Genomic DNA, 15,156 nt, shown 5'->3' on the forward strand with positions numbered 1-15,156 from the left:
AGTGCTGGAGCGGAGTGAGTCTGTGAGTAAGTCTGCAAGCGGGCCCCTTAAGAGGAATGTCTGCAATTCCAGCCACCCTAAGTCTCACTTAGCCACAATCTCCACTGGTTTTCACAGCTAAAGCTTGTGGGTACTTCTCTTCCCAGCACTGGAACCCTGGACTAGGGAACCTGATGTGGGGCTGAGACCCCTTGCTCCTCCAGACATCTCAACAGCCGAGATGTCTCTCCCAATTTTCAACTTCCACACGCAGGTGTGGTAACAGCCTGTTCTGCATCTCTTACCAGTCTCAAGATGGCCTCTTCTGTGTCCCCAGTTATAGGACTTCTGTTCAGCTAGACTTCAGGCGACTCTTAATGATGGCTGTTCTATAGTTGTAATTTTGATGTGGTTGCGAGAGGAGGCAAGCATAGCTTCTATCTACTATACCATCTTAATCAGAAGCTGAATTTACTTTCGTCTAAAAAAATCCTCTTCCTTGGCCAATATTCCCTTTGTTTATTGTCCTTTACCTCTTTTAGTTCATAGCTAACCTTCCTGATACCTCTACTTCCTTTCATGCAATCTGGCTTCTGCCCGCCACCAATGTCTAGGTATAGTTAGGAGTAAGGTTTAAGTTCCTAATTGCTGGAGCCAAAGGGAAGGTTCGAGTCTTTATTTCACTTTCCTACTTCTTCCACTGGCCAAATAACTATGCATATGTAGAATTTAGAAACCCTATGCCACAACCTATACAGAAGGCTCTTCTTCAGTTGGGGAGAAGGTGCCATTAAAGCATGAGCTCACCCTTCTCTATTCCTTGATTAAAGAATAAAGTTTCTGCTCTGCTTAACCAAACTCAGACTTGTTCTAGTGGTCCGAACGGCACTGGGCAGAACCCTGATTTGGGTCCCCGCCCTGAAAGAGTCGATGACAAAAACTTCTCTTCTTACCCTTGGTTGGCCTGGGAATTGGCAGAGCCTGGTTGTGTAGACTGGCCTCTAATCTGGGATGCTGGCAGTAAAGATCTGCACTGAGTTTGTCTACTATCTGCTGCTGTAAACTGACTAGACCGAGGATATTTTGTTATAGGGATTGTCTCAAGGGGTGGCTTCAGGGAGAGATGCATCCCATTAATCCAATCTCTTATTCTTTGATATGGACAATTCCTGTCTTTAAACTCATGTGGTACGCAACAATTTAAGCAAGTTCCCTAGCCAAAACGCCATCCCTAGGCTATTTCCCTGAGTAAACTTACTAAAAGTATAATTTTTAGACAAAGGATAGGAACACTCAAGACTTAACAGTTATGGCCAATTTCCTTCCAAAAAACAAAACTGTACTGCCTTATACTCACCTCAGCTTCCGATTAGCAATTACTCTGTGCACTCTTGCCCATGCTGGTATATACACAAATGCTGTTTGATAGGCAAAATGGCATCTTCTGCACCAGTACACAGGACAGTGGTTACGAGCAGACCCAGAGCCAGACCACAGAGACTCAGGAAAACAGCTCAACCACTTAACTCATAAAGATCACACAGTGAGAGTTACCCTCACTAGGCCTCAGTTTCTTCATTTATAAAATAGGTAAAACAAAGGTTGCCTCTTTCACAGACTTGAGTAATGAACAAATATAAATAAAATCACTCAACCTTACACTTGGAAAGCACTATTGTTTTCATTTAAAATTTTTAGTTACTACTACAGATGAACTTTTTTCATTGCTCATTAGTACTTCTTTGGTGAACTTTTAAAAAAATATCTTTTCCCTTTTCCTATCTGGCTCAGATAGTCACCTATATTTTCTTATCATTAATTCTCTACATGTATACTCTTTAACCCATTTAGAATTTACTTTGGTATATGCTGGAGGGAATTCTGGCCCACTTCACCAGAGATATATGGTGCTAGTAAAACTAGTTTATTAAATAGTCCATCTTCTCTTTACTCTAATACTTCTGACACCAGATATGTATTTTCCGTATCAAACAATTATAGAATACCAGGTGGGTCTTCTATAATTCTCTAACTAGAGGTAGCAAAGACCTCACAGGTTAAGGGCTCAGTCCCCGAGATTGCTCCCCCACTCCCACTTCAGATGCCAATTCCAAGTCCAGGTTGTCATCTGTATTTCTGACTGACCAACTATAAATCAGGGTTCCTGTGACCCCCTCCTTGGATGCGATAATTTGCTGGAATGGCTTACAGAATTGAGGTAAAAACTTAACATTTACCAGTTTACTATATAATAAAGGATATGATAAAGGGTATAGATGAACAGTCACATGAAGATACATAGGATAAGGTCTGGGAGAATCTCAAGTGCAGGAATTTCCTTCCCCATGAGTTGGAGCAAACGACCCTCCTGGCATGTAGGTATGTTCATCAACCTGAAGCTCTAGAAAACCCTTAATAATGGGATTTTTATGGCATCATCATCACATGAGAGTGAAAAGTCTCCAGTCTCTCTCCCCTTCCTGGATGGGGCTGGGACTGAAAGCTCCAAGCTTTTAATCATGGCTAGTTCTTTCTGGTGACTGGCTTCCATCCTGAAGTTATTCGGGAGCCCATCAAGTCACCTTATTAGAACAAAAGTCACTCCTATCACCCACTTATTTCCAAAGGATTTAGAAACTTTGTGTCAGGAACTGGGGTCAAAGACCAAATGTTAGAACAAAAGATGTTCTTAGTGCTTTTATCATTTAGAAAATTATAAAGATTTTAGTTATGTGTCAGGAACCCATTTTACTTTATCCCGTTCTGTTCATTTTCTTTTTTTTTTTAAAGCCAGTATGACATCAGTTTAATTTATTGTAGTTTCATAAGACAAAGTGAACTGTGATTCCATCATTTCTACTTTGGAAATATGTGAGGTAAATTCTGTCCAGCATGAATTGTTCTGCATATCAGTAAAGTTGTAAAAGATTAGCTGCTAGTAGTAGCTGTTATGAACACCACCCGATGGGTGCAGATATCCTCACATCTACCTCTTAAGATCTACTTGCTGGGCTTCATGAGATATTTGAGTCTTTCCCCTCCGACTGCAGTGCCTCTGCCTCCTCCAAGTGCTTGACACCTCCCCTCAACATGTAATTACATAGAAGTAACAAGCTTTTTAGTCCCTACCTTACTTCAGGACAAAAATTATCAGAGATTTCGTTTTGTGTGCCTTTTAAGATGACTAGTAGGCCAACTGGAAAAGCCAGTGCAGTGTGTTTCATACTTCCATGCAAAGTGTTCTTGAAGGGCCGAAGAAATCAACTTTTAAGTTCTGCAATTAGTACATACTACTTGGAATCTAGGTGCATGAAGGGGAGTAGGGACTGCTTGCTTCTCTTGATATGCCCTTTCCTAAAGTCCCAGTCAAGGGCAAGATAACTTGATCCTTGTTTATCAGGAGTATAGGACAGCTGCATACTGCCCAGTCTCAAGGGAGACAGGAGGGTGTCTGACTGCAGAAGGCTCAGACAGGGAGAGGGTTAGCTCCCTAAGTGATTCTCACATAGCAATTTTTATTTCAAAACCAATCTTGAAATTAGCCTTTGTAGCAGATAAAAAGTGATCTGAATGAGAACTTATCAGGAAATAGTTTCCATAAAACTTTCTCCTTGCTTTTTTCTTTCTAGCTGTCCACCCATAATCAGTTTAATCTACCCTACAGTCAAGATAGTCACATCTGCCCCAAAAGAAATACCAAAGAACTTCACACAACTCTGACAATGTGGACAGTTTCATACAACAGAAAAACTACAACTGTGTGCTGTATCAATAACAAATGGGATACTTTTACCAAAATTACTTAGACATACTAGCTAGTGGCTTAGAAAAGATTTCTGATTGCTGACACACCAAACAGAACACTACTTAATAAAGTCAAGGAAATCAGCTTCAGATTTTCTGAGAGATTGCACATAAGATGATACTGCAGCCTTTCTATTCAATCTTCTCAAATTGCAGAATTCCAAAAGGGCTAGTCAGACCCATGGAAGGTAGCAAGTGTGACAGAAAAAAAGATCTAAGCTAGTTGCAGAGGCCACTGAAGGAAGCTGTAGTGCCATCTTTTCTGGAAGGTAAACATTTATCTGGCTGAGTGCGGTGGCTTCTCCAAACACTCTGTGATCCAGCCACTGCTGAACACACAGGCGCCACACTCACCCTGAACGAAGAGATTTTCTTTTTCTCCATGTAGTGGTGATGAATAGCATTTGCATCAGTACTGAGTCTTTAGAATTTGGAACATGTTTGTTGATGATGATGAAGAAGAGACGAGCCTTGAGGTTATTTTAGTTCAAGAAGAAACTTACCCCATAAAGCCCTGTTTTCTAGAGTCATGTTTTGTTGGCTTGTGAAGTAAAAGATTCCTAGTCTCACATAAGGCCTCTTCCTAAATATGAACTCTCATAGTCATTGGTTAAGGATTTCTTTAAAAAACTGAATGATATTGTTAAATCAAAAGCAAAAAATGAATTTTGAAAATGATTTCGGATGAGTATAGCTGCCCTCTGCTAATAATCTTTTCTCTCTGTAGCCACTAACTTTGCTAGTTGGATAGTAAGATGGTATGAGTATGTACAGGTTTATAATCTGATTTAGTTATACATTCAACAGCTCTATTACCTCATTTGTTATATTCTGATTAAAGTTAATATGATCACGTGTTTTGTGTTTTTCCTTGTCAATGACGTCTGGGCATCAGAATAAAGGCAGGAAACGTGATCCATAGAAGATCATCTGGGAATAGTGGTCATCAAGTCTAGACCACAGAGAGAAAATATTCCCTTTTCAGTTTATACATTTTAATTAACATCGGGTCAGAGAACAATGAACCATGAAACCAAAGACCTGGCTCTTCTGTCTGTTAGCTTCTTGATATGAACAAGTTCCTTTTCTGGTTCCTGATTTTAATCTGTAAAATGGGTAAAATGTGGATAATACCTGTCCAACAAGCATAAAAGCTGTTTGAACAGTAAAATGGAAATGTTAATTAAGCATATTCACAAACTGAAACATACTAAAAAAATAAGGTAATATAAAAGGAACGAGCCATAGACCTCAAATATAACATCTACTCAAACACCAGTAGAGACAAATCAAAATCTGTGATAATGCCAAGGAAGTTAACTTACAAAAGTACAATTTTATATGAAAATGGTTTAATAATAGTGAAACTTAGAAATTGGTAAAATTAACAAAGTATATTGGCTAAAGACTATTTTTTTCCAACCATCGCAAATATTATGCAAACATTTATCAATGCACAAAGCTTTTAAGCCCTCTATTATATACTCTGAATCCTACTTACTATTCAATATAAAACATGATACAGTCAGAATTTTCTTTGGCAGACATAATCACATGCATCAGAATGTCAAACTCAAAGCATTTTCTCCCTTAAACTTACCTGACCAAAGGCATCTGATCCAAAGACAAAAATGAACAATTTTAATAAGTAGTTCTGTTTATCAGTAAGAGACTAGAAGGTAATCAAAAGAATAAAGATAAATCTTTTTGGAAATCAAGTTAAAACAGAAATAAATTGTACGTTTTATTAAATCAGCAAATATAATTACCTGCATATGCTTCTATGAGAAAAAATAAAAAATAAAAATACTTATAATAAAGAAAAAGGAAAAAAACAAAAAAAATGCACCTCAGACCAGAATAACATAACAAAAGTTTTGTGGAAGCTGCATTTTATTTGAAAATCCACCCATTTTTGCTAACATACATTTTAATATTGTAAACAAAAATAGAATCTGCAGAGACAATGCAACAAGTATGCTTAAACTCATGTACAGAATTGCTTTCCTACAACAAACTGTCCTTCTTAAGGCCCCTCTCAACCCAAATGTTAAGATGTATTTACACAAAGCACCGATCAACAGTGCAGTTTTCTTCGTTAACTAAACTCCTGGCTAGACATTAACTTTAAAGATATTATTTCCCATTATTTAAAAGATATATGATCATAACATGGCATGTGCCAAATAAAATGTTTAAGGATTTTGTTCCCTTCCCTCCCCCCATAACACCTCCTACAGTTTTACTGAAAAGAAGGAAAGTCTTGAAGTGAAAGCAATTCCTCACATTCATTTTTGAAAGGCCCTAATGTCACATGGAAAATAATGACATGCCAAGCACAAAGCAGTAAAGTTCCTTTCCAATGCACTAATGCTGAATTTAAAATGTAGTGCTTTTCCTAGTCAGTGAACTGTTCCCTTGCAAAATCCTAGGCACAGAATTGACTATAAGGATTAATGCATTTATAATGCTTCCCTAAATCCCACAGAGGCTGAGAATTCTTAAATGATTCAGACCTATGGACTCGCCTTATAATATTTAGTGCTCTGTATGTCAGCTGAAAAGCATTCTGAATCAGATTCATTCTTGTGGATAAAAATCAAACATACCGTATACATCCATACTCATTTTCATAAGGAGGTTTGATACAATATTAATGTTATGTAAATCGATAATCATAAATAAATACAAATACTTAAGGAATGTCTACTGCAAACTGAATATATAATTTTTTTAAAAAGAAAAGTTAACTTTAGTTACTGTGTCTGTATCTGTGAGGACTGGAGTAAAGAAAGATACTGCATAATCAAGAGTTATGATTTTGATCCCCCCCAAAGAGTCCTGTTGCATTATAGTAAAGAACACAGTTCTTCTCTCCAGGCAGCTTTTCCAAATACAAATTTCACACTTCCCAAATAAGGGCTTTTCTTGGTAGCTTACTAATTATGGGTATTAATAGGAGTTGAAAGAACTGAAGGGTTAGTCACCAAAAAGACAGCTCTTAGTCTGAAATCCTGGCAATTCTTGGCTTTATAAACTGTATAGATACATTCTCCTATAGACTAGTCCCAACTTCCTTCATGGGCCTTCACTGGGTTACTGTAGCATTCTAATGGAAGAAGAGAGTTTAAGAGACAGCAGTTTGGATTTTGCTGGAAGTAAGTATTTGCTGCTTGAGCACTTGTCTTTTTGGAAAAATTCCATTCTCTTCCATCTAGTTACATAAACTGTATCTGGAAAAAAAAAAAGGAGTATAAATTAACTCACTGCGTTGTAGGATGTCTTCTCATAAATAAAAATGCTTTGTGGCATTTACCATTCAACTGGCCCAGAAGTGACCCCAATTATAAAACAAAGTCAGTATTATCAGTTTATCAGATGCCAGAACTCAATATTTGAAGCATACAGGGATTTCCAAATACCTTTCTAATTACTAAAAATTGAAAGGTAGGAGAAGAAAGAAGACAAATTTTCCATGATAAATACAGAACACCTCTCCATGAACATAAATATTTCACATAAAAATCTTTTAAGAAAGCGAAATTTGAAATATTATTTCCGAATATCATAAGATTAGAGATAATTAAGAGAATGGTAATATTATGCTTGCTAAATCATTTCTTTACAGCTATAAAATCTGGAAGATCTACAAAGGAATACTTTACAACTGTTCAGATACTTCATTCATGATATCCCTTAAATTGCTCATCCAAAGACATTACTAAAGCAGAAGTGCTAATAAACTGGTCAAATCAAAAGAGTACGAAGTCAAGGTATATCTACATCAAGAACAACAAATTACACCGTCTTTCAGCAAAAAGAGGCAGTGTGGCACAAATGTAGAATCCTTCTATCAAAAAGACCACAAGGATTCTCCTGACCTTAATTAAAAAATAATAATAATATAACCTGTTTGGGGGGAATGTTACTATTTTTTAGAGGAAAAGGCATACATAAAAAATATAACCCTTTAAAGAAACTGTTAAAATGAATTCTCCACACTAACCCTGGCCATCACATTAAAACTAAAGACGCTCCTAATTAAGCTCTAGGCCGATGTGTACAATTGTGCTATTCTGTTCTCTATAACTCTTTTAAGGCTGACTGAAACACCCAGTTTATCAGGGTGGTATTTGATCTCATCCATCTGCTGTGAGCAGTGGATGCATACATATAAACATGAGAGGCGGTCCTTTGATTTCACACCTTCTAATTATGTTAAAGATATTTTGCAAAAGTTGTTTGTCCTTATGTCCTATCTTGATCTATTTTCACTCTTCATCTAGAGAATAAAGGAAGAGGAGAAAGAGGGGAACCTAAAGTCCTTTAAAGAAACTAAGGAGAAGAATGAATACTATGTAGTGTTTGATAATTTTTTTTTTAGTATTTAAGTCCCCAATTCCCCCAACAAGCAGCAATACCTAAAGTGATTTATAAGAAATCCTCCAAAGAGAGCTCTGCAAAAGGGTCCTTTCCTGAAGCTCTGTGAGGACTGTGACTGGAGGGGCTGGATGCTGCCGACAGCTGGGGGAAAAGAAGACAGAGAGAGGGAAAGAAAAAAAGAGCTCAGAATGACAGAACATGAAAGCAGAAAAATGTAATGAAAGAAGAAGTGGTTTTTGTTTGTCATCTTTAATAAATATAAAGGCAGCCTTTGTAGAAAATGGATTAAAACAAAAATTTCAGTCACATGTCAAGCTAAAGGGTATCCAATGGCATGGATTTTTCAGAAAACAAATTCTTGTTTCTGAAATTCCAAAGAAATAAAGTCTTTTACCCAAAAAGGTCGATATAAGCTGACCCTCGGTAAAGACTTTTTTATTCTATGTGTGTGTGGGAGAGGGGAAGAAGTGCATAATTGTGTTGTTGTTTTTTTTAATTGAGGGAAGATGGCTTCCTGTGTCCAGGCTGTCTGTCAAAAGCTGTGCAAACTCTGACCTCAGCCCAGACCTAACGTCCAGACCTATTGCACGTCTAGCTGCAATATTCTTTCCTTCCTTCCTCACAGGAGGTGGAAAGTCCTGTCCTCAGTGTTCACACCTTTTGCACACAGTTGGCTCCTGCCTGTTTATCTAGCCATGGTGCAGCTGATGCGTATACCATTAAAGTCACCTAGGCTAACTGCCCACAAAATGCCCTGAATATATAGAATTAAACTGAAGATTTTTGCTTCTGCTTCCTGCTTGAATATGTCTGCTTAATTCTTGGAATTTTCTCCTATTGTTTAATCTGAATATACAATAAGGCAAGTAGACTGCTGAACTTAATAACATTATCATTAGTATTTCTTCAAAGAAAGGCAGTTCCTAAAGAATCAAGATGTTCATTTTTGTATATGTATCTCCTTTACTAAGCCTACTCTAAGAGTACTTTCAAACTAAACGTGAACCATTTTAGTCTGGAGCAAGCTTAATTTTTTTCCCTCTCTCTGCATAAGATTGCAGAGTCATGCAAGCACAGAGCTATTATAGAATGAACTGTCCTTTTATGGGTGTTCAATTGAGTATTCAATCAAAGATGACTAAGTGGAAATAGTTTCAAATCATACTTCAGTCAAATCCTATAAAGGACTTCAAGTCCCCAAATCTCTCTTTGCTGGTTCAAAGTAGTCTCATTCCTACCTTTTATTTTTTTAAGAAAAACAGTATAGAGAATGAACAGCCAATGAGTCGCATTAAATATTATCACAAGTATAAGCAATTTGTTGTTTTGGATGCCAAAATAAATTTATAGGTTTAGAAATCATTTTCAGTTTTATTAGTGGTTGAATCATTTCTATATCTTGTTCTCAGAAATAAATGTTTAAAGACAATGGGAAGGATGATGAATTACAAAAGCAGCTAAGGTGAGAGGACAGAGCAGCATGTCTGGGTTTGGGGATTCAAATACCATCCATACAGAGACAGACTGAGGTGCAACTTAATTGGAAAGATGTCTCCTCCTCCCCCTTGGGAACAATCAAGGATAACCATTAAGAAGCAGAATGATTTTGAGTAAAGTGATTATCAGTCACTGAATTGGAGGGAGTCTAAATTTAACTGAGTTTCTCTCCAAAACAAATTTTCTCTTTCACTCGAATAAACAAAAACAAAAAACCTTGCTTATTACAGATAGACAGCATCCAAAATCACAAGTCTCCTATTAGAGCCCCACACTAACGTGTCTTCTTAAATCACATGTTTTCATGAGAGCAGCAGTCTGAAGACCTGAAAGTCCTGGAAAAAAATGCCCCTGAAGAGTATGGTGAAAGGAAACACTTTGATTCATCTCAATATAAGAGCATACTGCTAGAGAGAAGTCCTAAAGACTTACAAATATGTTGAAGATGATCAATTTTCCTTGGGAGAAAAAGTACTAGTTTCTAACTATACTTCTACTATTCTCTTACATTGCAAAATAATTACATATACATATGTCTCACACCAGAAATATGTAGTTAAATTAAAACATGAGAAAACAAGACTTAATATTCCTGCAAGAAGTTTCACATCATCGATTCCCATCTCAAACAGTTGAGACTGTGTCTAGACTGGTTGGGCTGACTGTACTGTCAAGGATCCAGCCACACAGCAGCTCCTAACAATCTGGCCCCGCCCCTTCCTGGCATCTATACCAAAGCATAGGCATACCATGCACTGGTGAGAAAGGAGTTGGCTCAGAGAGTAAAGGAGTAAAGAGAAAGACAGGAAATATGCTGCAATAGCCCAATTAGTGCTCAAGGAAAGCAGGAAGAACAAAAGATCACAAAGGGGCAACAGGATCCTGGTGGTGAGAAGCAGCAGGATTTAAAGAGCCTGAGAAAGTCTCCTGAAACTACCATGGCTGACTCTCTTTTACTTATTATTCTTGTGAGTAAATTAAAAGAACATGTAGGGCTTCTAATTGTTGAAGAATAAGAAATTTTTTTTTAATCCAACTATTATTAATTTTAAAATCACCATATTTTACAAGCTAGCGTAAGACCAACTGTAACTGACCATTCCAGGCAAATCCTACTATAAATATGTCATTACAAAAACAAAAACTAAACAAACAGCCTTTTACTGATTTATTTCAAATAATATTCTCTATATATGAATTCCTATAGACCTAAAAAAATTAGTACAGCTATCAGTTTATTCAAATTAAACTGACCTATACCACAACTGAATATGACTTTCAAACAAAGTGGTGAGTCTTGCTAGTCTAAATACAGACATATAAAGTCTTCCTTTCTCATTTTATAGAAGGGCAACATATAAATAACAATACTAAAATTACAAGTAATTGATAATGGTAACTCTTAGTCAAAATTCCTCCACTCCTACCTTTCACCCTAATCAACCTTTAAAAAATGGTAAAGTGAAAAAAATAATTCTAACATTACTAAAACTCTTTGCTTTTATCTCCAGTGTAAATATTTTTTGGTTGTAGAAGGTGTTTAGTATAATAAAGACAGAGCACAAAAATCAATCATAAGTTAACTTTAAATAAAGGCAACATACCTACAGTAAAGGAATTATAAAAAAATCCTATTGCTACAGTAAACATTATAAAATAAAAATGATTATTCTTTCATTATATTCCTGTTCAACACCAAAGAAAGAATTTCAGATTAAAACAAAAAAAATAGCAGCATTCTTAGAAGGTGAGACTAGTGCAACTGAAAGCTTAAGGAAAAATAAAGGATTGGCTATTTAAGGGTAAGTTCTTATAGAAGCAGCAATTTGCCACATGTTTACATGTGAACGTCTCAGTTGCCCAAAAGCCTAGACAGCAAATAGCAATCCTGCAGAGACTCATTTTGTCTTTGCTGGAGAAGCAGTCAACATCTTAAGAGAAAAATGAGTAAACTTCCTTTGCCTGCAAGCAGAGTTTTGTAAAAGATGGAACTGAATCTAATCCTGGCTCTTTTATAATATGGGGTTTAGACTATCTAGGCCCAGCACTCGTATCCTCTTTTAGGACTATCTTGAGAATAGAATGAAAAAAAAAAAAACCAACTGTAACTGACCATTCCAGGCAAATCATACTATAAATATGTCATTACAAAAACAAAAACTAAAAAGGCACTCAGCACATTTCCTGGCATATATTAGTCACTCAAATAGTTCAACCTTCCCTACCACATACAATAAAATGCTAATCTGTTCTTATACTATAAAGGGCCCAGCTCAAATGTCATCGAGTCTGTGTTGCTCTTGCTCTTCCACTGTTGTTCTCAATACTCCGTGTTTCTCTTCTAAAGGATTCTTATTCTACCATTAACCAGTCATTTATGCATCCATATTACGCTCACCTTTAGGCTCCTCAGATGTAGGAAACATATTTTACCTGCCTCTTGTTCAGAAACTAGCATTGACATACATAGTAAGCATTCCGTAGTGTTCAAATGTTTTTTTGGTGACAAAATAAGCTCTGTATAAAAATGGTCTCCAAAGTGGGATATTAGAGGAAAATATTAGAAATCCTCTCTTAATTTTAACCCTTTTGAAATTTCTAATTTTTACATTTTTAATGTACCTAATATATTGTTGTAGGAATATATAAATGTACATATACATATACTTAGGGTACATATTTAAAGAATATTTTCCTGATACTGCTGTGTAATAAAAACATTTAGAGATAACAGCTCTACTTAATAGAATTCCACAGAGATATCAACTATAAAACTGAGTCATGGAATAGTAAATTGTTTTCTGATAATGTTTAGAACATGGCCAGGCCACTAGTGATGCATTTGAATTCACTGCACAATGATACAAATATACAGTGTGGCATTCCAATATTACATATTAAAGATAATGCTAATCCTCAGCTGTCTCTATGAAGTGGGGCTGAACGAGAAGACTACTATATAAGGTAGAGGGCCTGCTGTGTAGGTTGAGTCTAGTGTCTCTGATCACTGTTTCTTGGATTTGTGCGCAACGTAACCCCATTTGGTTTTCTCCCCATCAGAAATATTACAAAGTTATGCCAGCATTCCTCCCGTCACCCTCAAAGCACTACTCATCTTGTCTTAGGGTATGTTTTATCTAAATCTCTCTAAAACTGAAGACTATTGCTAAAGTCTACAATAACTTAAAATTGTTAACTCAGAAGAAATAAGTTATTCCAAAATGACACCTTATGTCACCTCAAAATTATGGCAACCTATATTGACAAAAGAGTTAAAGAAAACCAAACTGTAGAAAGAGATATAGAGCAGAAGATTTCCTAAACTCATGGGAGGAAATATTAACTGACCTATGTTAAAAATAAACATCTTCCATATATCAGAAGTGCATCCAAAGGTAAGAGAAGTCATTTTAAAGTTCCATTTGATGGAGGGGAATCACAAAAACTGGCTTAGCCTATCTGAATAAAGTGTTCAATACTGATTCACATTAAATTTCAATTTCTTACCCTTTGAAACCAAAGAAAATGAAAAGCTAAGGTTTATGTCAACTGATACTATAACAAGACAAAATAATAATTTAAATGTACCTATATCACTTACTTGCTATTTATTAGAAACATGGCATTTTGTTTTCGTTAAAAAAACAAACTGTGTTCCAATACGAGCTTGAGGCTACCTGCTTTTACCTGATTTATATATTGGGCTCCTACTAGAAATGTCAAAAGAGACAGTTCCTTAGACTTAAAACATTTCCAAAAAAGGTTTGCCCCTCCCCCTAAAACAGATTAGACAGTTTATAAACTATATTAAATTGAACCAAATAAAAATTTTAATTATTATAAAATAAAGCTTGGTATTTCAGGATACATAACACCATCTCTACAAATGTTGAGTCAATTCAGATGCTGCTAATGTAGTCCTAAAGAGTGATGCGTCTGGTTCCTGTGAACAGTGTCTACAGTCCAAGACCCAAGTAGATGATTCAAGTTCAAATGCAGGCCATGCTCAGCTGCCCTGTCCCCAACTCCCCACTGACCCCTCACCCACCGATGTGTTTATCTAATGCTGTCAGGTAATAGTGAGTCACAATTAAGGATTCAAAATAATGAATTCTGAATTATTTACAATCAAGATAATTTGTAACTCATGCAAAGAAATATAAACTGTATTATAATAAGTTAAAATTTGGGAATAGGGACAACTCAGGGACGAGGAACAATTTCTGAAAATAGGGCACCCTTGTAGAATTTTCTTCTGAAAACAAAAGTTTCTCATAATGATTAATAAAAAAAATACCACAAACCTCCACATTCTTAAGTCTACTTCAAACATTTTCATTTGATCCTTACAGTAAACCTATAAAGTATACAGGGTAAAATCATCATTTTATAAAGAAACTGAGGCTCATCAAAGTTATATAGGCGACCTGCCCTGAAACACCAGGTTACTTAAGAGTCAGATTAAAACTACTGAATTGTGTTCCCCCAAAATACATGAAAGTCCTAATCCCCAGATACCTTATTTAGAATTGACCTTATTTAGAAACAGGGTCTTTGTAGTTGTAATCGAGTTAAGATGGGGTCATTAGGGTGGGGCCTAATCCAATGACTGGTGTCTTTATAAGAAGAGGGAAATGCCACAAGAAGACAGAGACAGAGGGAGAATGCCATGTGACAGAGGTGGAGATTAAAATGTTGCAGCTGCAAACCAAGGAATGACTGGAGCTACCAAAAGCTGGAAGAGGCAAGGAAGGATCCTCCTTGTTTTTGGACCTCTTGCAGAACTGTGAGAGAACAAATTTCTGTTGTTTTAAGCCATCGAGTTTTAGGCATACTTTGTTACAGCAGCCCCAGGACACCAATAACAGATTCAAATGCAGATCTGCTGACTCCAAGGCTGGTGCTTTGTTTCCTCTCAAAACTCTGCTATCCTGATTAATTTCAATTCAGCTAGAATTTATAGCTATATTTAACATACAAGAAAAAGTTAAAGTCTGAGTAGAGAAATAATTTTTTGAATGGAACTTCCTTAGTAAATATTGAACAATCAATATACTCCTGTGCTTTCCATGTACACACTATATGGTTGCTGACGTTCATCATGAAGATTTTGTAGAACTTCATAAACACCCAAGATTTTATAAATATGTTCTGGTTTTAAGACAAGAAATGAGATTTCCAACTTTTAGAAAAAACGTCCTCAGCAAAAAACAAAAACAAAAACAAAAAACAACAAGAACAAAAAACACTAAAACGGTCTTATTCTACAGGTTGTCTTATTAACAATGGTGGTCATCAGAAGGGACTTCTAAATTTTTGTTTTAACTGACTCTGCTGTACCCTGGGGACTACAGAAACATTCTCAGCTATGGCATTAAATCCCAAGTCCCAAAGTAAATTCCCTCAAGGATTCTTCTACTAGGCAAAGATGAATGAGCACAAAACACTGCTGACAAGGCAAAAGGCCTTCTTCACAGAAATCCAGCTGGACAG

At 36.3% G+C, this 15,156-nt stretch overlaps 1 protein-coding gene across 29 annotated transcripts in view; it reads right to left on the reverse strand.

Moving 5' to 3' along the window:
• Positions 1–5,514: 5,514 nt before the first annotated feature.
• PICALM (phosphatidylinositol binding clathrin assembly protein) overlaps positions 5,515–15,156 on the reverse strand; it is a 90,292-nt gene continuing 80,650 nt past the window's right edge. For 15 of the 29 annotated variants that reach the window (XM_039848232.1, XM_039848244.1, XM_039848243.1 and 12 more), the window contains 2 exons: positions 8,205–8,307; positions 5,515–7,016 (listed from right to left, as the gene is read on the reverse strand). In XM_039848232.1, the coding sequence (XP_039704166.1) occupies positions 8,215–8,307 (93 nt within the window). In that variant the 3' untranslated portion in view covers positions 5,515–7,016; positions 8,205–8,214. The remainder of the gene's footprint in view (positions 7,017–8,204; positions 8,308–15,156) is intronic. The other 14 variants (XM_039848260.1, XM_039848258.1, XM_039848252.1 and 11 more) reach the window with 2 other exon arrangements.

Source organism: Pteropus medius, unplaced genomic scaffold, assembly GCF_902729225.1.
Source record: "Pteropus medius unplaced genomic scaffold, Ma_sr-lr_union100, whole genome shotgun sequence".
Lineage (NCBI taxonomy): Eukaryota > Metazoa > Chordata > Mammalia > Chiroptera > Pteropodidae > Pteropus > Pteropus medius.